At 46.5% G+C, this 21,706-nt stretch overlaps 1 protein-coding gene across 1 annotated transcript in view; it reads left to right on the forward strand.

The window, feature by feature from the left end:
- The window catches only part of GPBP1L1 (GC-rich promoter binding protein 1 like 1), a 1,437,510-nt gene that overhangs the window by 237,195 nt on the left and 1,178,609 nt on the right, over positions 1-21,706 (forward strand). The window contains exon 2 of the mRNA XM_044070363.1: positions 9,114-9,245. Within this exon, the coding sequence (XP_043926298.1) occupies positions 9,114-9,245 (132 nt within the window). The remainder of the gene's footprint in view (positions 1-9,113; positions 9,246-21,706) is intronic.

Below are 21,706 nucleotides of genomic sequence, written 5' to 3' on the forward strand. Positions count from 1 at the left end.
TGCCCCCAGATAGATCTGTTTGCATCCCATCTCAATCATCAGCTGCCTCACTTTTGCACCAGGTCATTCCACAAAGCAGCTTGGAAAGTGGATGCCCTGTCCTTCAACTGGAGAAACCTTTCGGGATATTCCTTCCCTCCTCTTCCTCTACTTCCTCGGGTATTACTAAAGATAAAACAGGACAAGCCCAAGTTCCTCATCTTGATTGCTCTAAATTGGCCTCGACAGTTTTGGTATCCAACTTTGAAGCACCTGTTCTTGGAGCCTCCTTGGATTCTCCCTCTGAACCCTTCTCTTCTGTCCCAGCATCAGGGTCAGTTGCTACATTCCAATCTCAAGACCCTCTGCCTGGCAGCTTGGCTCTTCAAAGGAATTTGATTTCTTCTAGTCTTCCCAAACGAGTTTTGGATGTTCTTTTGGAAGCTAGACGCCCTAGCACTAGGAAATCCTATGCCTCTAAATGGAAGAGATTTTGCATTTGGATGCAGGACCGAGGCTTGGACCCTCTGGTACCTGATCTCTCTTCTATTTTGCTTTACCTTTCGGATCTTTTGTCTAGTGGACTTTCCTTTTCTTCCATTAAGATTCATGATTCTGCTATTTCTGCTCATTTCAATACTGATCCCCCTGTTTTTTCTCATCCTTTGGTGAGAATTCTTGAGAGGGGCTAAGAATTTAAGGCCTCCCAGGACCCCTCCTATTCCTGCTTGGGATCTTAATTATGTTTTGGAAAAACTTACTTTGCCTCCTTTTGAGCCTGCTGCATCTTCAGATATTGAGTTTTTATCTTGGAAGACAGTTCTTTTGTTAGCTTTGACTTCTGCCAGAAGGGTCTCAGAGTTGCAAGCTCTCATGGCTGTGGAACCATACCTTATTTTCCACCAGGACAGAGTATCCTTGAGGACCAATCCTACTTTCATGCCCAAGGTGATTTCGAAAGTGGCTTTAAATCAAACAATTCACCTTCCTACCTTCTTTCCTAATCCTCAGAATAAAGGGGAAAGGATTTTGCATTCCTTGGACGTGCACAGACAGTTACGATTTTATTTGGACAAGACTAAAGAGTTCAGAAAATCTGACCAATTGTTTGTTTCTTTTGCCTCCAGTTCTCTTGGAAAGGCTATTTCCAAACAAGCTATTTCCAAATGGATTTCTTATGGAATAAGATTTTGTTACACTCATCATGGGAAACAGTTTCCAGGTACAGTGAGAAGTCATTCTACTAGAGCAGCTGCGACTTCTACAGCTTTTCTCAGGGGAGTTCCTACCAAGGATATCTTGGAAGCTGCCACTTGGAGTTCTGTGCGTACTTTTTCCAAGCACTACAATCTCCCTTTGTATTCCAAGACCAGGGCAGGCTTTGCCTCTGCTGTTTTGCAGGGTCTTCTTGCTGCCCCTTCTTCTGTCTAGACCTCCTCCCTTTTTTCACTGCTTTGGGATTCCACCCTACAGTTATGACTGCAACAGTGAAACACGATGAACATAGTACAGTTGTGTACACCTACCATAAATGTAGATGTTCGAGTCTTCACTGTTGCAGTCGGTGTTTCCTCCCTCCTATCCCCTCTTTTTCTCTTTTGTGGTGTATTTGTGTTTCCTTATTGGATTCATTTATGATTTTTGGGAAATTCTGACATCTAGGGCAAGAAAGGCTGGAGAAGATGGCGTCGGCTGACGGCTATGTACCAGAGCATACTGACGTCAGGGTACTGGCTTGTACAGCCGACGCCGGACCCAGACTTTGGGATTCTGGCTGACCTTGGGCTGCCTGCCGGCAGGAGCACCCTACAGTTATGACTGCAACAGTGAAGACACTCGAACATCTACATTTATGGTAGGTGTACACAACTGTACTTTCAGCCACCAAGGTTCAGCAGGAATTGGCCTTCAAAGAATTGGTCCTTTCCAGACTCTGACAAGTTTCAAAGGGGAAAGAGCAGGCGTGCACGAGGTAGAGGGCAATACCGAGGCTCCTACAGGGGACGCCAGTGGCAACCACAAAATCAGAGAAGTGGCACAGGTAGTTCACCTGCACCACAGGGACAATCACAATGACTTACCTTTCACTCCGCCTATCAAGGCTCAAAGAGAAGCACCTCTAGGCGGAAAATTATCTCTATTCTCAAAAAACTGGCACATTATAACAAAGGACAATTGGATTCTGGACATAATAGACAGAGGTTACAGGTTCCACTTCCATACCTTACCAACAGGACAAGGCATGCCAAACCTGCCACAAAATCAAAGGGCAGAGGCACTCATAGAAGTCTCAAAGCTGTTACAAATAAAAGCAATAGAGAAGGTTCCTCCTCAGGAACAAGGCCAGGGATTTTATTCAAGAATGTTCCTTGTTCCAAGAAAAGAAAAACAATGGAGGCCTATATTGGACTTGTCAGTTCTAAATACTTTTCTCATGGTGCCAAAATTCAAGATGCTGACGTTACAGCAGCTTCTTCCCATGCTGGGCAAGGGGTCTTGGCTGGTTACTCTGGACCTCAAGGAGGCATACCCGCATGTCCCTATCAGACACATTTGCAGAAGATACCTCAGATTTCTTGCAGGAACAGAGCACTATCAATTCTCAGCATTGCCGTTTGGCTTATCTACTGTGCCCAGAGTATTCACGAAATACCTGGCATCAGTAGTGGCACATTGCAGACTCCAGGGGATTCAAATATACCCTTACCTGGACGACTGCCTAATACAAGCAGACAGCAAACAGACCTTGATAAAACACTTGGATTACGTCATTCAATTGCTGCAGGCTTTGGGATACACAGTCAACATTCAAAAATCAAGACTACTGCCATCCCAAGAGATTATTTTTCTAGGAGCAAAACTGGACACACAGCTATAAATGGCTTTCCTCACAGAGGAGAAACAAGAGCATTTAACAGCTTACTTCAAAGGCCTAGCAAAATTAACCCACCTGACCGCAAGGAAGACCCTGCAGGCCCTGGGGTTCATGGCATCTTGCATTCTTCTAATCCCTCTGGCAAGACTACACATGAGAAAGCTGCAGTGGTACCTAAAAAGCTTGTGGTCGCAACACAGCCACAACCTAGAAGACATAATACCCTCATACCATGCCTGCAAAGGGAATTTTTGTGGTGGGTTCAAGCAAGTCACTTAAACGAACGCATGCTTTTCAACAAACCTCCAACAAGTCAAACTATTACAACAGACGCCTCAGACCATGGATGGGGGGCTCACATGGACGGCAGATGCATTCAAGGGCAATGGACTCCCATGGAGATGCATCAGCACATAAATCAAAAAGAGATGTTGGCAGTGATACATGCAATAGAAGCCTTTGGAAAATCTCTTCAGCAAGGTCATTTGCTAATAAGGACAGACAACACCACTGTCATGTGGTACATAAACAAACAAGGGGGCACTCATTCCTACCCCCTCTGCAGACTAACAATGATTCTTTGGGAAAAGTCCCTGAAACTGAACATCTACTTGCAATCCCAGTTTGTTCCGGGCAAGGACAATGTTCTGGCAGACAGGTTGAGCAGAAATTTCTTGGATCCACACGAATGGATGCTACACCCACGCATTTTCTCACAAATAGCATCTGCATGGGGAAGACCTGACATAGACCTCTTTGCATCTCATCTCAATCATCACCTGGAAAGCTTCTGCACAAGGATACACCATCCTCTAGCTTGGAGAACGGATGCTCTTTCCTTCAGCTGGAATGCTCTAACAATTTATGCATTCCCTCCTCTACCTTTGCTCACCAAGGTGTTACTGAAGATCAAGGCAGAACAACCAAGAGGAATCTTGATAGCTCCAGACTGGCCAAGGCAACACTGGTATCCACTACTACTGAGCATAACTCACACCAAACCGTGGCCCTTGCCTCAATGGCCTCTGCTCCTGACTCAACACAGTTACAAGACTGTTCATCAGAACCTGCAAACCTTAAAGCTGACAGCTTGGAGAGTTCCATGACTCAGACCCATGACTCCCTCTCCGAAAAAGTTCAGGAAAATTTGCTGGAGGCACGCAGACCTTCCACCAGAAAAACCTATTCGGCCAAATGGAAGAGATTCACCATCTGGAATGTCAACAAGGGCCAGGATACATCACTGATGAACATACCTCAGATATTAGAATACTGGGCAGAAATGTTTCACAGTGGCCTCTCATACTCTTCCATCAAAATCCACGCTTCAGCTATTTCAGCACATTACAACTGTGATCCACCTGTGTTTTCGCATCCCTTGCTAAGGCAGCTTCTAAGAGGCATAAAGAATATCAAACCTCCAAGGAAGCTACCAATTCCTGCATGGAACCTCAATTAAGTCTTGGAAAAATTAACTCTTCCTCCTTTTGAACCAGCAGCATCTTCAGAAATGCAATTTCTCTCTTGGAAAACGTTTTTCCTGTTGGCAGTCACCTCAGCAAGAAGAGTCTCGGAGATACAGGCCCTCATGGCAGTTCCTCCTTTTCTCATCTTTCATCAGGACAGAGTTTCCCTTAGGACCAATCCTTCATTCATGCCTAAGGTGATATCCAGAGTGTCTCTAAACCAAGCAATTCACCTGCCTACTTTCTTTCCTAACCCTCAAAATAAAGGGGAAAAGCTGATGCATACTTTAGACATTCACAGACAACTACGCTACTACTTGGACAGAACAAAGTCCACCAGGAAGTCTGACCAACTGTTTGTAGCCTATGCTGCTGGAGTGCAAGGAAAAGCAGTCACCAAACAAACTATCTCAAAATGGATTGGACACTGCATCAGATTCTGTTATTCTTTTCATGGAAAAAGTGTGCCAGCTAATATTGGACCACACTCCACCAGAGCTATGGCCACATCCACAGCTTTTCTAAGAGGAGTGGCTACAAAAGATATTCTAGAGGCTGTTACATGGAGCTCCGTGCATACATTTACCAAACACTACAACCTGCCATTATACTCCAGATCCCGAGCAGGCTTTGCTTCGGCAGTCCTGCAGGGCCTTCTAGCTACACCATCTCTTGCTTAGTTCTACCACCCCAGCTTGGCTATGGTATTCAACCCATATGTAAGGACTGCAGTTGCATTCTTGAAGGACATAGTACAGTTTTGTACCTACCATAAATGTAGATGTCCGATAGATATGCAACTGCAGTCAGGTTTTCTCTCCCTCCTACCCCTCTGTTTTTTTCCCCTTTTGGGTCCTTTCTCCCCTTACCTATCAGCTGGGGATATATATTACGGTGTATCTGTTTATTACTGTTGTGCATGTCTGGTTTTATCTGTTTATCCATTCACAAAATTTAGCCTTCCTTGGAGGGCACCTGGCATCTGGGGCAAGAAACACTGAAGAAGATGGCGTCGGCTGATGCCTTTATACTCCAGCCGCTCTGACGTTGGGGAGGAGGTGACATCGGCCGACGCCAGACCCAGACTTTGGAATCTGGCCGACCGAAGGGCTGCCTGAGGCAGGACAACCCATATGTCATCGGACATCTACATTTATGGTAGGTACAAAACTGTACTTTTTGTACCTACCATAAATGTAAATGTCCGATAGGTATGCATCTGCAGTCAGGTTTACCCTCCCTCCTTCCCCTCTGTGGTATTTCCTGGGTACTTATCCCTCTTGTAGCTAGCTGGGGTTATCTGTTATGGTGTATTTGTTTTATATTACTGTGCATGTTTGGAATTTTTTGCATCTCTCTAAATTTAGCCTTCCTTAGGGGGCACCTGGCATCTGGGGCAAGAAAAACTGAGGAAGATGGCGTCGGCTGACGCTTTTATACCCCAGGCGCTCTGACTTCGGGGAGAGGGCGACATCAGCTGACGCCGGACCCAGACTTTGGAATCCGGCCGACCGAAGGGCTGCCTGAGGCAGGACAACCCATATGTAAGGACTGCAGATGCATACCTATCGGACATCTACATTTATGGTAGGTACAAAACTGTACTTTTCTTTACACCTTCCCTCTAATTCAAAAGGTAAGGTCCTACTGAAAATCAGGAAGGACAAACCAAAAATCTTGTCGGTGACCCCCTACTGGCCAAGGCAGCACTGGTTCCCCCTACTTCACTCAGTAGCCAAGGGTAATCACCACAAGTTATGCCACAAGGCCACAACAAAAGGGAACCCTAATCCATCCTCACACCTACAGAAGTTAACACTAACATTTTTGGTGGTAAACTTCTAATCCCTTTTAAGCACCACTATTCAGAGGAAGTGCTTTTGTGGGAGGCCAAGAAACCTGCTACTATAAAATCAGACTTATCAAAATGGGAGAGATTCCCAAAAATAGTGTTTACGTAAAGACAGGGATGCCAGTCATGCTGACCTTTCTTTAGTCCTTACATATGTGTGTGAACTCATTAAAGATGGCCTTTCTTACTCCTCAGTGAAAGTACATCTTTCAGCCATATCTGCCTGCCCACCTCTAGACCCCCCTTTACTATCCAGGCTAAATGTTGAACTTTTGTTGAGAAGGGGGTCTTGCACATCAGACCACCTAGAAAACCCATCCCGCCACCCTGGGATCTAAACTTTGTCCTGGAGAATCTAATACTTAGCCCCTTTGAACTGGCTAGCAATACTACATTACAACTTTGTACATGGAAACTGTGCTGTTGGTCGCCATCACTTCTGCTAGGAGGATGTCATAGTTACAGGCACTAATGGCCTGCCCTCCCCTACACTGTATTCCACAAGGACAGGGTGACCTTTCACACTAACCCTTCCTTTATTCCTGAAGTGGTAAATGAGCTGTCCTTAAGTCAGACTATTCACCTGCCTACCTTCTTCCCCTCTCCAACTAACAAAAGTGAGAGGATTCTCCATTCCCTGGATGTGCACAGACATCTTAGAGTCTACCTAGACAAAACTAAACCCTTCAAAAAATCTGAACAACTTGTCTTCCTCCACCCCAGGGCTATGGGCAAGGCAGTTTCCAAACAAACTATTTCAGGATTCATCAGAAAATGCATTTATTTCTGCTACTCTCACCATGGCAAACCTTTATCCCAGGGGGTGAGGGCTCATTACACTAGAGGTATGGCTGCTTCAAAAGCCTGGACACACCTTCCATTTTAGAAACTGCCACCTGGTTCACTGTCCACACCATCACCAAACACTACAAACTAGATCCAATCTCCAGAGCCAGGGTAGGCTTTACTAGGACAATCCTGCATGCGTTTCTGGAATCTTCCGCCTCTACTGCCACACTTACCTCTAACTAGCTGTGGTACGCCGTCACAGTAAGAATACTGCACCATAAGAATAGAAGGACATAGAATAGTTGTGTAAAATCATATTATAACCACAGATGTCTTTCTCTTCCATGTTGCAGTATTCCATCCATCCCACCTTCCCCCTGCATTACATTGGACTACTAACCTAGCTGCTACCTTTTAGGAAGCTCTACCCTTAAACAAGAGCAACTAGCCAGCATATGACACTTGACTCTTCTAGCTGCAATCACTCATTCCTCTCATAAGACTGTCTGGCCTTCAAGTTCTGAGGTCTGTGCTTGCAGACGTCACATTTAAGGTCTGTGGTTTATGGCCCTACGTGTGACGTCCCATGCCACTACAGCAACCAGGCTTAAGCTTTTGTATAGGAGCCGACATCGGGTCGCCTGGGATGGGAAATCCCACAGTAAGAATACTGCAACATGGAAGAGAAGACATCTTTGGTTATGGTAAGATTTTACACAACTATTCTTTCTACACTTGCCGGCATAGTTTTTGATGCATTGGCATGATTTCACCACAGCCTTCCTAAGGGGTTACTGCTGAGGACATATTGAAAAGAGCTACTTTGTCCATGGTGCTAACCTTTGACGAACATACCTTAGCTAGTATTTCCAGGACTTGGTCATGCTACACAACCATTCTAAAAGGTCTTGTCCTATTATCCTCCAACAGGCCAGCCTGTTTCTGGTGTGTAAGTCCGGGGAAGCATCCCAAGAGGCAGTACTGTAACAGTAATTTACTAATAACATACAGTTGTGTTTAACAGCTTACCTTTATTGTGCATATTAGATTATATTGAGTTTTTGTAGTACAAGCACCCACCCACCCTCCCTCCCATCTCTGGTTCACCTTCCGGGTTGCAGTGAGCACTTGGCTTTAATCCATTTACACTTGCCCTCTGTTCACCTGACCAGGTAACCTTAAAATTATAAAAACTAAAAACAGCACTCTGAGGCACCAGATGAAAGGATACACTACTTCTGAAGTTATAAGCATTAATAAAAGATTATTTTTATAACTTTATAATTTTGGAAGTGGTGTCTCCTTTCATCTGGTGCCTCCAGGTGCCCTTTTTTATAGTTCTAGTGATTGCTGCTGGTTGCAGTCCTTGGGCACTTCATTCCTTTTGTTCCTTCTTGGGTTTTGGTTGACCAAGTACCCTTTTTATGGTTCTGCAGCAGTTTGGAAAGACACTTTATTTTTGTTCCTTTGTTTACCTCTCTTCTGGAATAGTTATCTGTTGGTGAGTCTTGCTGTGACTTTAGAGAGCAAATCTGTACTTACTAGGGCAAGAAAGAGTGGACTGATTTGCTGCTGTCTTCTGTTAGTGCAGCATTCATTGGGTCATGAATTTGGGGATTTTGTTTTCCCTGTAGGCAGTTATGGCAAACTTAAGCCCAGAGCACCGAGGGGAGGGCAGTGCTTTTGTGGAAGCCATGGTAGGCGTTGATCTTCGGAGACCAGCATGAATGCCAGTTGAGACTTCCTATGTTTTGAAATGGAAGATTGTTTTTTTTTATGCTTCCCACTTGGGGAATACCAAATTCCAGTCTTGTGGATTGTGTGGAGCAAAAGATGCCTTATTGGCTAGAGGGAGGAGTTTTGAGCTTACTTGGTCCTGAGGTCAAAGTCCTAAGGGTTGAAGAAGATGAATTCATACCATCTAGATTCATCATTATGGTAAACACACAACTCAATTTTCAGTCAAACTCTGCATTGTCTGCAAAAGGAAAGCTGATTAGGACAGTGTAGAGAAAGACCTGTAGGGCATAAATTGCTGTGGAAAATGGAAATGTTGCATTTAGGGTGCAGTTCATTAATGTTAGGATTGTAAGTGGGTAAATTGATGTGATGGAGGAACCATTTGCTGATGTCTTTTTTTCCCATGTTTTACAGTCCCCTGCAGCAACTTTTGAGAAACATGGAGAACATCTTAATCGAGGAGAAGTCCGCTTTGGAGGGAATCGCAGGAGGCACAATTCCTCTGATGGATTTTTTAACAATGGACCTCTTCGAACACCTGGAGGTAGAGAAGTCTCAATTTATTGCCCTTATTGTTAATGAAAGGTATACTTAGAGAATTTTTTGAATGAGAAATGTGCCTTGGAATTTAGTTCATATACATTGCTGTGCAAATAAGGTGGTGTGGACTTGTCAGTTGGTACTTGTCTTGGATTAACAATTTTAAAAAGATGTCCTCCTTTGCAGCTTTTAGTCAGTCTTGTGCAGTGGATGTGCAGCTCATCACAGGTAATCAGTTTAACACTACCTTTATTTTTATTGCACAAGACTTTCTTCAAGGAGCATTTTTTTATTTTGGATAACAGTTGTGAATGTTAAGTCCCCCTGACCTCATTCAGCACAGCTTTCATATGTTCTTTTTCTAAATCACTGTTGCAGTAGTTCTTACTCTTTGTACTTAGCTGCAGAAATCCTGAAGTTCAGTTTCCAGAAATCTGCACCTTCACCATCTAGACTGGGTTGGCGTCCATTGCTTAGGGATGTTCCCTCTTTGAAATTGATATCTGCGTGCATCATTTTGATGTTACTTGCCAGAGTTTGCAGCATAAGCATAGCCTTTTTGCTTCTTTTGTGTGGCAGGAATAGACATGCTGCAGAGCTCAGAGAAGTGCCTTGGGGGAAAATATTTTCGTATTGCTTACTGTATCTTGTTACTAATACTGTATACTTAGCAGAGCTTGATGTCTTATTAAATTCATTAGGGCATGTGTACCCTTAAGAAAGGAAATGGGTATTCTTGTTGTAGACCAGTCCACCCAAATACTTCTATAGTGTGTCGGTCTGTCTGCCTGCACGCCTGTGCCTCTGTATGTGCCTGTGTGCACGCATGTGTGTGTGTGCATTTGGTGGGGGGGGGGGCATAGCAATATGTAGAGTATTGTTGAAAGTTTAGGGATTAAAAAAATCATGGTGAGCATTACTTTACAAACTGTTTAGTATGAAAGGAATTTGAAACTTTGACTTGTACTGCTATGGAGTCTTCCAGTTCATCCCTAAGCTTGGACACTCCCTTAAGACACAGTTAGATAATTGATCTGAAGAGAAGGCTGTCCCAGAGCCAGATGATGTAACACCAGCATTCAGTTTTCCTGCTTTGCTTGAAAGATTGATGTTCTTCGTGCTTCACTGTTACAGTCATCACATTTGGGTTATCTGTCTGCAGGTAGCCCTCTGTCGGCCTGAATACCATAGTCTTGGGATGTCTGCGTCGGATGCTGTCACTTCTTCCATGACATGAGATAGTCAGGGGTATAAAACATGCAGCCGATTCCATTACATCAGCTTTTCTTGCCGTGCAGTGTCCGAAGCAGAAGCAGATGTTCTTCATGTTTCACTGTTGCTGTCATTACATTCAGGTTATCTGCTTGCAGTAGCCCTCAGTTGGCCTGATTAAGAAAGTCTTGGGTCCTACGTTGGTTGCTGTCTCATCTTCCGTGACTCTTGGGTCCTACGTTGGTTGCTGTCTCTTCTTCCGTGACGTCAGGTCATCAGGGATATAAAACTTGCAGCCGACGTCATTACATCAGTCTTTCTTGCCGTGCGGTGCCCAAAGCAGAAGCAGTTCGTAAGTGCCGGTCGGCCGACTCCTGAAATTTTTGTTTTCGAGTTTCAGAACCAAAGTCTTCAACTAAAAGCTAAGTACCCCATTGGGGAAACTTTTTCTTGCTCTCTACCAATGTCAGTAAAAGTAAATAATTGCATTTCTTGAGGAAAGCAAATATCTCATAAAGATTTTCATTTGTACTGTATTCCTTGCCTAGGCCCTGACCACGACGTACCTCGCTGTCTGTTTTGTGCCTTATTTAAACCACAAACTGTCTGTCGTCGGAATATTTGCGCTTCTAAATTTTTGGGTGCTTGGTTCAATTATCCTGATATGTCTTTGGTAAGCCATCTGACTACCGACATTCCGAAAAAAAACGCAAAGATAAAGACAGAGACAGGCCTCCCAGTTCGCCGGTACTCAGTGAGGTGCTTTTGCAACCCCTGATACCTGCTACTTCAGATTCGCAGGCCTCTACTGAGACCCATTTGGAGTCCGGTATGCCACGAGATGCTTCAACTGTGGAACCTGCAGATGTCTCTACTTTGGATGGGTCTGGAGCCACTGTGTAGGCACCGGCTTCTGAGGGTGTATTCAGGCCTACTGACTTGAATATTAAACCGGCACCATCTTCTTCTTCAAGGCCTAAAACTCGAACCATGTCTAGAAAACTGACGCCCAGACTGAATGGTCAGGCCTCTATGCCTAAAGAACAAATGATAAGAATGACATAAGACCTTATTACTTTAATCAGGGGGAAGCCAACCTTCCCCCTCTAAGAGACCTAGGACTGAGTTTGCTTATGATACTTCTGACCAGGATTCTGAAGTTTGTTTCCACTGATGACCAGAATTTACCCTTATTCTACCTATGAGGATTCTGATGCTGAGGACTCTATTCCCTCTGCCCCCCCCCCAAGAGGATTTCTCTCTTGGTGAAACCTTGCGTACTCTCAGGGAGCTTTTTCGTTGGTAAAGTCTGGATTTCTCTGATTCTACAAAGAGGTTTAGGGATTTCTTACTCTTGCCCCAGCACAGGCTTTTAGCTCTACCTCCTGTACTGGACATAGTTGATGATGCCTTTTCAGAATCTAGCATGGCGCCTGACTCTCTACCTCCTGCTTCCAGAAAACCTGATAGATATTGCAGGGTTCCTGACTCACAAGTTCCTTTTCAAAAATCCTACTGCAGATCCTGAAACTATTTCACAGGGACCCAAGGGCATTAAAGCTACTACTGCCAAAAATCCTACCCCCTCTGATAGACTCCAGGGCGCTGGATAGATGCAGTAAGAAGGTATACACTTCTGCTACTTTGGCCATTAGGGCCTTGAATTGCCAGTTTCATATGTTAAAATAGCTGCATATTATTGGATTGCTTAAACAGAAAATGATGTTGATTCCTTATTGTGCTGAAAGTAAAGATTTACAGGATTTTATGCATTCTGCTGAACAAGTTGGTAAACCTACATTGCAGTGTGGTTTTGATTCACTAGAGGCATCTTGCAGGGCTGTGGTAACTGGGGGTCTGTACTTAGAAGGCATGCTTGGCTTAAGGAGCAATCCTTGCCAGATCATGTTAAAGCGAAATTACTGGATGCTCCCTTAAATCAGGGCCACCTGTTTGGCAACAAGGCAGAAGAAATTCTTAAAAAGATGGAGGAAAAGCTAAATATATGCAAACTGTTAAAGACTTTTTACAAGTGCAACCTCCAAGATTTAGTTGACATTGGTCTTCTAAGAACTGGTCCTTTTCTGCCTCTTCCAGACTTTCTCAGTCCAAACCCAGATTCAGCAGAGCACCCAGGCTTCAGTCCCAGGGGACTCACAGGACTAAGCAGTGGGGGGCCTCCACTTCCAAATTTGGGAGTAATAAAGCTCCCCCTTATGGTAAACTGTCTCAATGACTTCTTTTTAAATATTCCAACCACTTTTCAACTGACTGCCCCGTTGAGGGGAAAGATTGCACTTCATGCAAAGAACTGGCGACTCATTACCCAGGACAAATGGGTTTTAAATATAGTGTGCCAAGGATACAGATTTCCCTTCCACACGTCACCAACTCCAAGTGGTTGGCTGGATCTACCTCCAAAGCAGTGGGCAGAGGCCCAAAAGCAATTATATCTTGAAAGTTGTTAACTTTCTGTTAGTGTAGGCCCCCCCTTCCTGCCCGTAGTGTGTGTGTATGTGTGTTCTCCAAGATGTCAGAAAGTGACTTTCTCTAAGTGCACAGAGTGTGGCCACAAGTTGTCTCCAGCTGATGGTCACACTCTTGTGTGCAGTTTGCTTGGGGGTGGCCCATTTATCTTCCGGCTGCAAGATCTGTGCGGCCTTCAACCCCCGAGCCCTGCGGGATCACAGGAACAAGTTAATTCTGGCGGGTCTTCTACCCGCAGAATCAACTTCTGCCTCTTCTGCTGCTTCCTCAAAAGCCACGGCTGTGGCTATTCAGCCTTCAGGCCCTTCTCCCCTGTCCAGGACTCACCCTCCCACCTTACCACAGGGAGAGAGAGATGCCAATAAAGACATAGTAAAAAAAAATACAGGGAGACAGAGCGACATTTAGACAAGGAAAAGGATAAAGATAGAGAGAGAGGCCGCAAGCAACGGGCCAAGTTGGATCCAATGGCCCCTCCCGCTAAGGTGATCTTGTCCCTGGTAAAAGTTACCAGGCCATCCTCTCCTCGACTCCGTTCACCACGTTTTTCTCCGGAGCTGGAGGAGGAGGCTAGACCACCCTCAAGGTCGTCTTCGCGTCAGCTCTCCTGGCCGGCGACGGTGGCATCCTCCAGATCGACTCTGAGCATCTCTGAAGCAGACATGGATCGGATGATGCGAAGGTTTCTACAAACTCAACTGCAGATGGGGGTTCTGCTGGCTCCCCCTCCTCCTGGTGCGGGAAGTTCGGCTCCGTTTTTCACCCCGATAGCTCCTTCTCTGGTCCACCATCGGATATCGGAGTCTATGGATCCAAGGAGCCCCGGAGACAAGGGGTCGGCGCTGATGGTGCCTTCAGCCTCAACGCCGGCCATGCCCTTGAGTCTGTCGGATCCAAGCTCTCGGAGCCAAGAGTTGGGAGTCTGATCCGAGGGGATGTGTGTGTCATCAGCCCCGTTGTGGTCGGGGCATACCGTCGCTTCGGATCTGGCCGTTCCAACTTTGGCTCTGATCCCTTCTTCAGATCTGAGGGTCTTGGCTACCCTCACTACCAGTTTCAGGGAGGCCAGTTCTCCCTCTGCATTCGACTTTGTTGAGAGGGTTCTTTCTGAAGGATCGAAACCCCTCACTCTGTCCTCGGGGTCCATCCCTACTCCCTCGCAGCTGGGTTTGTTTTCATTCATCCAGTGCCCCCAGGGACAGCCTGCGTCTATTGCGCTCCAGACAGTTCCCTTGGAGGAACACAAAACCATTTGTGAGCCCTCCCCGGAGAGTCAACCCGAGGAGGTCCCTCCCAAACGCCAGTGTAAAAGGAGGCACTTGGACTCCCCCGAGTCCCTTGCTGAGGATACCGACTTGGAGTAAGGGGAAGGTTCCCCCAAGTCCCCCCCCCCCCCCCGAAGACATCTCCTTTGGAGACATTATGGAAATCCTTCGCCTGGAGGGGGGGGGGGTCTGCTCAAAAACCTTCCTCTGATGAGTCAGTATTCCTGGAGGCGTTCGACACAGGCTCATCTACCACATGGGTGTCATCCCCCCCCTCTGGTCGACCTTATCACCACCAGAGCTTGGAAGGAGCCTGACTTTGTGGAGCCTATACCCAAAAGGCCCGACAAAATATTGAGTCCACCAGCAGATAGAGCTTCTTGGAACAAAGGTTCCCCGGTTGATGCCATGGTGTTGGCGGCGGTCACAAAAAAGGAATTCGCCCAAGAAAGTTCCTCGGTCCACCCCCCAGACAAGGAGTCCAGGGCTATGGACTGTCTTGGAAAGCAGACTTTTGCTTCAGCCACCTTTTACTATAAGGACGCTGAATTACTTGGCCCACGTAATTCAACTGCAGCGGGACCTCGTGAAAGAGTATGCTGAGACTCCCCTGGAGTCCATGTCGGCTGAGGATAAATGGACCTTCTCGGCTCGTATGGCCACTCTCAAGTCTTGTGTCCAATATGTCCATGCGTTTACTCTCTCATGCCACCGAGGGAGCCGCTAGGGCTAGCAGGTCCGGCATCACTCCTGGCTCCGTCTTTGCGACTTCTCGGAATCCTTCAAGGCGTCCTTCGCTAACGCACCATTTGACGGTTCGACCCTGTTTGGGAAGACTGTCCGCGATATGCTTGTCCAGAGCGAGAAAGACAGGAAGACGCAGTCAGCCATCAGGATCCGCTTCTCTAACATTCAAAGGTCCTTTTCCAGGAACCAACGAGGGCAAAAGAAGCTGTGGTTCCGGAAAACACAGCAGTCCCGGAATGCTCAGGACTCCTCCTCCCCCAGAGGCAGGGGGGGCCAAAGAACTTTGGGTCATGAGAACCTTTTTCAGAGCGACCCGCGCAGTAACCCTGAGGGGTTGCCCGACTGCTCCTCTCTGGAGGCAGTCGGGGGGGGGGGGCATTTTTCGATGCACCTAGCCCAATGGGAGTCCATCACGACAGATCGCTGGGTGCTTTGAATAATATCCAGAGGCTATTCTATTCCCTTCATAAACAAGCCCCCTTACACAAGGCGCCTTCCGGCTGTCCCACCCGCTCAGAGGGAGGCCGTGGCCTTGGAAATACAAAAGCTACTAGAAAAGAGCCATCCAGCAGGAGCCCCCAGACCACTCCGGATCAGGCATCTATTCCAAGTTCTTTTTGGTGCCAAAAAAGACGGGTGACCCAAGGCCGATTCTCGACCTATCAACAATGAACCTGTTAGTTGCCAAGGAAATGTTCTGGATGGTCACGCTTCAATCCATCCTGCGCTTCCTGCAGGAGGGAAGACTGGTTGTGCTCGATAGACCTCAGGGATGCGTACTATCATATTCTGATGGACAGGCGATCCAGGAGGTTCCTCTGCTTTTGGCTAGGGGCCAGTCATTACCAATTCAGGGTCCTATCCTTCGGTCTCACCACAGCCCCCCCAGGGGTGTTCACCAAGTTCATGGCAGATGTTCTTCAAGGATGCATCTGCAGCCATCACATATGGGTTGTCCTGCCTCAGGCAGCCCTTCGGTCGGCCGGATTCCAAAGTCTGGGTCCGGCGTCGGCTGATGTCGCCCCTTCCCCAACGTCAGAGCGTCTGGGGTATAAAAGCGTCAGCCGACGCCATCTTCCCCAGTCTTTCTTGCCGCGTGGTACCCGAAGCAGAAGCAGTTCGCAAGTGCCGGTCGGCCAGCTCCTGTAATTCAGCTATACCGAAGACTTCAAAAGCTAAGTACCCCGTTGGGGACTCTTTCTTGCCTCAGCCGATGTCAGATAAAATTAATAATTGCTTAACTTGTGGGGAACAAATACCTCATAAGGATTTCCACTCTTACTGCCTACCTTGCCTAGGCCCAGACCACGACGTCACGGCCTGTTCCGCCTGTGCTTCCTTCAACCGACGCACTCTTAAGACGTCGGTCAGAGTTTGCAGAGGAATTTTTTTGGGGCTAGTTTTGCTTACAAAATGCCGTTGGAGACTCCGACTTCACATTTAATAAAGAAACGGAAGGACAAGGACCGACACACGCGGTCCACGGTTTCGGCTGAAACCACGGCCAGGCCTACCGCGAGTGTCTCGGTCTCGGCTGAAACCAAGTCCTTGGTACTACCGTCCGCCGAAACCGTACAAGCGACAACCTCGGCCCCGGAGGCCTCTACTGTATCGGTTGTTGAATCTCCTTTGGAATCTGGTGTCCAGGAACCTACCGACACCATTCCCTTAGACAAAACTACACCAGCACGTGGTGCAGCCAGGCCTCCTGCATCCATGTCTATTAAGGCATTCTCTAGGGCTAAAGCTGCTAAACACTTAAAATCTATGCCTCCCAGGGTTATCCCTCAGGGACCCACTACAGGTTCTCAGATCCTTAGTCTAGCAGAGGACCTTATTTCATTAATTAGGGGCTCTCAGCCTCATCCGGACAGGAGCTCTCAACCTCCTACAGAAAAAAGGCCCAGGGTTGAGCCCTGTGATCCCCTCTCCTCAGATGAGGCCTCTGATGGCTCTGCTCTCTCGGACTACCAGGAGGAGGCTTTTTCGGCCTACGAGGATTCAGATGCAGAGGAATCTATCCCTTCGCCTCCCTCCTGAAGAACTGTCTTTTGGGGAAACTCTGCACACTATGAGAGAGCATTTCCAATGGCAGGGCCAGGAATTCTCTTCCAGGAAGAGATTAAGGACCTTCTTGCATTTGCGTCAGCATAGACCTTTGGCTATTCCCCCTGTTTTGAATGTCATTGATGATGTGTACTCTGAATCTAGCACAACCCCTGACACTCTCCTCCGGCTCCTGCCAAACCCGATAGGTACTACAGGGTCCCGGAATCGCATCTTTTCCTTTACAAGGCCCACTCTGCTGATCCAGAAACTATTTCCCAGGGCCCTAAAGGGGTTGCAGCTGTCACTACAAAAAATCCAATCCCCTCTGAAAGGGAGTCCAGGGCTTTAGAGCGATGGGGTAAAAAAGTGTATACTTCTGCTACCCTTTCTATGAGGGCTTTAAACTGTCAATTTCATATGATACAGTACCAAGAATATTTGTTAGATGAATTGCATAAAAAGCTGTCTTCACCTGAACCCCTAGATCGCAAATCACTTCAGGATCTGGTGCATAACTCTCACCAGGTTAGCAACCATTTCTTGCAGTGTGGATATGATGCATTGGAAGCTTCATGTAGGTCAGCTATGACAGGTGCAGTCATACGTAGGCATGCTTGGCTGAAGGAACAATCTCTGCCAGACCATGTTAAAGCAAAGCTTCTGGATGCTCCACTGGAAAAGCAAACGTTATTTGGCTCCACTGCTCAGGAGGTCTTAAAGAAATTTGAAGAAAAGGCAAAATCTGTACAAACAGTCAAAGATTTTATGCAAGTCCAACCACCAAGATTCAGCAGAAATTGGCCTTCCAAGAACTGGTCCTTTCCAGACACAGACAGATTTCAGAGAGGCAAGAACAGGCGTACCAGAGGTAGAGGGCAAGCTAGAGGCTCCTACAGAGGACGTCAATGGCAGCTTCCCAACCAGAGAGGTAGTGCAGGGCCTACAACTGCTGCACAAGGACAGACTCAATGACTTTACTTTGACACCGCCAACCAGGGCTCAATTGGAAGCACCTTTGGGGAAAGCTTTCCTTATTTTCAGAAAATTGGCACATTATTACAAGGGACAAATGGACACTACAAATAATAGACAAAGGATACAGGTTCCATTTCCACACATTACCGAAAAGAAAAGGCATGCCAGACCTGCCACCAAATCAAAGGGCAGAGGCTTTGAAACAAATCTCCAACTTAATGAAAATGAAAGCAATAGAAAAGGTTCCTCTCGCAGAATAAGGCCAAGGATTTTATTCCAGACTCTTCCTTGTTCCAAGAAAAGAAAAGCAATGGAGGCCTATTCTCGACTTGTCCGCACTAAATACTTATCTCATTGTGCCAAAATTCAAAATGCTGACTTTACAGCAACTCCTTCCCATGCTGGGCAAGGGGTCTTGGCTGGTAACTCTGGACCTCAAGGAGGCATACCTGCATGTCCCTATCAGACAAAGCTGCAGAAGACACCTCAGATTTCTTGCAGGTTCAGAGCATTATCAATTCTCAGCATTGCCCTTTGGCTTATCTACTGCGCCCAGAGTATTCATGAAATGCCTGGCATCAGTAATTGCACACTGCAGACTTCAGGGGATGCAAATATACCTGTATCTGGACGACTGCCTTATACAAGCGGACAGCCAACAAATTTTGGTAAAACACTTGAATTATGCCATCTATCTTCTTCAGGCCTTGGGATATACAGTCAACATTCACAAGTCAGGACTTGTACCATCCCAAAGAATAACTTTTCTGGGTGCGGATCTAGAGACAACCACCCAAATGGTTTCCTCACAGAAGAAAAACAAAACCAACTACCGGATTACTTCAAAAACCTGTCAAGACAAACTCAGCTGGACTGCAAGGAAAATCCTGCAGGCCCTGGGTTACATGGCTTCTTGCATTCTTCTGATTCCTCAAGCAAGGCTACATATGAGGAAACTCCAATGGGTACCTAAGGAGTTTATGGACTCAGCACAGTTACAGCTTGGAAACTTTGATACCACTCATCCCATGCCTTCAAAGGGAATTTCTGTGGTGGGCTCAAGCAAGCCAGTCAAACAGGGGTTTGCCCTTCAGCAAACCAATAGCCAGCCAAACCATTACAACGGACGCTTCAGACCACGGATGGGGAGCGCACATGGAAGGAAGATGCATTCAAGGACTATGGTCACAAAAAGAGCTACGCATGCACATAAACCAAAAGGAAATGCTGGCAGTGATACATGCAATCGAGGCCTTCAAGTTATTTCTACATCAAGGCCACCTGCTAATAAGGACAGACAACACTACAGTTATGTGGTACATAAACAAGCAAGGAGGCACCCATTCCTACCCTCTTTGCAGACTGGCAATGAATCTATGGGAACTTTCCTTGACTCTCAATATACAGCTGCAATCCCAGTTTGTACTAGGAAAAGACAATATACTGGCGGACAGCTTAAGCAGGAACATCATGGATGCACACGAATGGATGCTGCACCCAGACATCTTCCATCAGATAACACATTCATGGGGGAGACTGGACATAGACCTCTTTGCCTCCCCACACAATCATCAGCTGGAGAAATTCTGCTCAAGGACATACCACCCACAAGCATGGAAAGTGGACGCCCTCTCTTTCAGCTGGAGAACTCTAACAGTGTATGCATTCCCACTTCCATTAATGACCAAGGTCTTACTGAAGATCAGGGCAGAGCAGCCAAGAGTGATTCTGATAGCTCCGGACTGGCCAAGACAGCACTGGTGTACCCATTGCTAAAGAGCATGCCACGGACAAAACCATGGCTTCTGCCACAATGGCCGCTTCTCCTGACACAGCACAATTACAAAACGCTGCATTCCAACCTGAAAACATTACAACTAGCTGCCTGGAAAATACCTGGACTCATCACCAGGATAAGCTATCCAAGAGAGTGAAGGATATCATCATGGAAGCTCGCAGGCCTTCCACAAGAAAGGCATACTCAGCAAAATGGAAAAGATTTCACACCTGGAGCACCTCAAAGGGCCTAGATGCAACAGTTATGAACATGGCACATATCCTGGAATATTTGGCAGAAATGCTCCACAATGGCCTGTCTTACTCTTCCATTAAAATTCATGCTTCAGCAATTTCAGCAGAGTACAATACTGATCCACCTGTCTTCTCTCATCCGCTGCTAAGACAGTTTCTAAGAGGAATTAAAACCATCAATCCTCCAAGGAAACCACCACTGCCTACTTGGGACCTTAACTTCGTGTTGGAAAAACTAACACTGCCTCCCTTTGAACCAGCAGCATCTACAGAACTACAGTTCCTCTCTTGGAAGACTGCCTTCCTTCTGGCCATAATCTCAGCAAGAAGAGTATCTGAGTTACAGGCCCTCATGGCAGTACAGCCATTTCTTATTTTTCATCAAGACAGAGTCTCATTGAGAACCAATCCTTCATTTATGCCAAAGGTGGTATCTAGGGTCTCATTAAACCAAGCTATTCACCTGCCTACCTTCTTTCCAAATCCACAAAACAAAGGGGAAAAGCTTCTGCACACCCTGGACATACACAGACAGTTGCGCTACTACTTGGACAGAACTAAAAATTACAGAAAAACTGACCAGTTGTTTGTAGCATATGCTGCTGGTGCACAAGGAAAAGCAATTTCAAAACAGACAATTTCAAAATGGATAGGGAATTGCATTCGTTTCTGTTACTCCTTTCATGGAAAAACTGTGCCAGCTAACACTAGACCTCATTCGACCATAGCCACAGCCACCACCACAGACTTCTTAAGAGGGGTGGCTACCAAGGACATTTTAGAAGCTGCTACATGGAGCTCTGTGCATACATTTTCCAAGCATTACAACATACCTTTATATTCCAGATCCAGAGCAGGCTTTGCTACGGCAGTCCTGCAGGGCATCTTAGCTACACCATCCTTTACATAGATCCTCCACCCTCAGATTGGCTATGGTATTCTACCCATATGTGATGACTGCAGATGCATCCTTGAAGGACATAGTACAGTTTTGTACCTACCATAAATGTAGATGTCCGATAGGTATGCATCTGCAGTCAGGTTTACCCTCCCTCCTTCCCCTCTGTGGTATTTCTTGGGTACATTCCCCTCTCATAGCTAGCTGGGGTTATCTATTATGGTGTATTTGTTTCTATATATGTATATATTTTTGTGCATGTTTGGAATTTATTGCATTTCTCCAAATTTAGCCTTCCGTAGAGGGCACCTGGCATCTGGGGCAAGAAAAAACTGAGGAAGATGGCGTCGGCTGACGCTTTTATACCCCAGGCGCTCTGACGTCGGGGAAGGGGCGACATCAGCCGACGCCGGACCCAGACTTTGGAATCCGGCCGACCGAAGGGCTGCCTGAGGCAGGACAACCCATATGTGATGACTGCAGATGCATACCTATCGGACATCTACATTTATGGTAGGTACAAAACTGTACTTTGTAGCAGCCCATCTGAGACTTCAGGGCATTCAGGTCTTCCCTTACCTGGACGACTGGCTTCTCACTGCCCCCACCAGGCATCTACTGTTACTAGCCAGAGATTTCTTTCTCCAGGTATCACCTCTGCTAGGGATTACCATAAATCTCAGGAAGTCTTCCCTTCAACCTGTTCAAATGTTAGACTTCATAGGGGCGAGAATAGATTCGTGTCAGGCCAGGGCATTCTTGACCCCAGACAGACTGCACAGACTGGCACTTCATGTTAGC

Source organism: Protopterus annectens, chromosome 4.part1, assembly GCF_019279795.1.
Source record: "Protopterus annectens isolate FY-2018-M chromosome 4.part1, PAN1.0, whole genome shotgun sequence".
Lineage (NCBI taxonomy): Eukaryota > Metazoa > Chordata > Ceratodontiformes > Protopteridae > Protopterus > Protopterus annectens.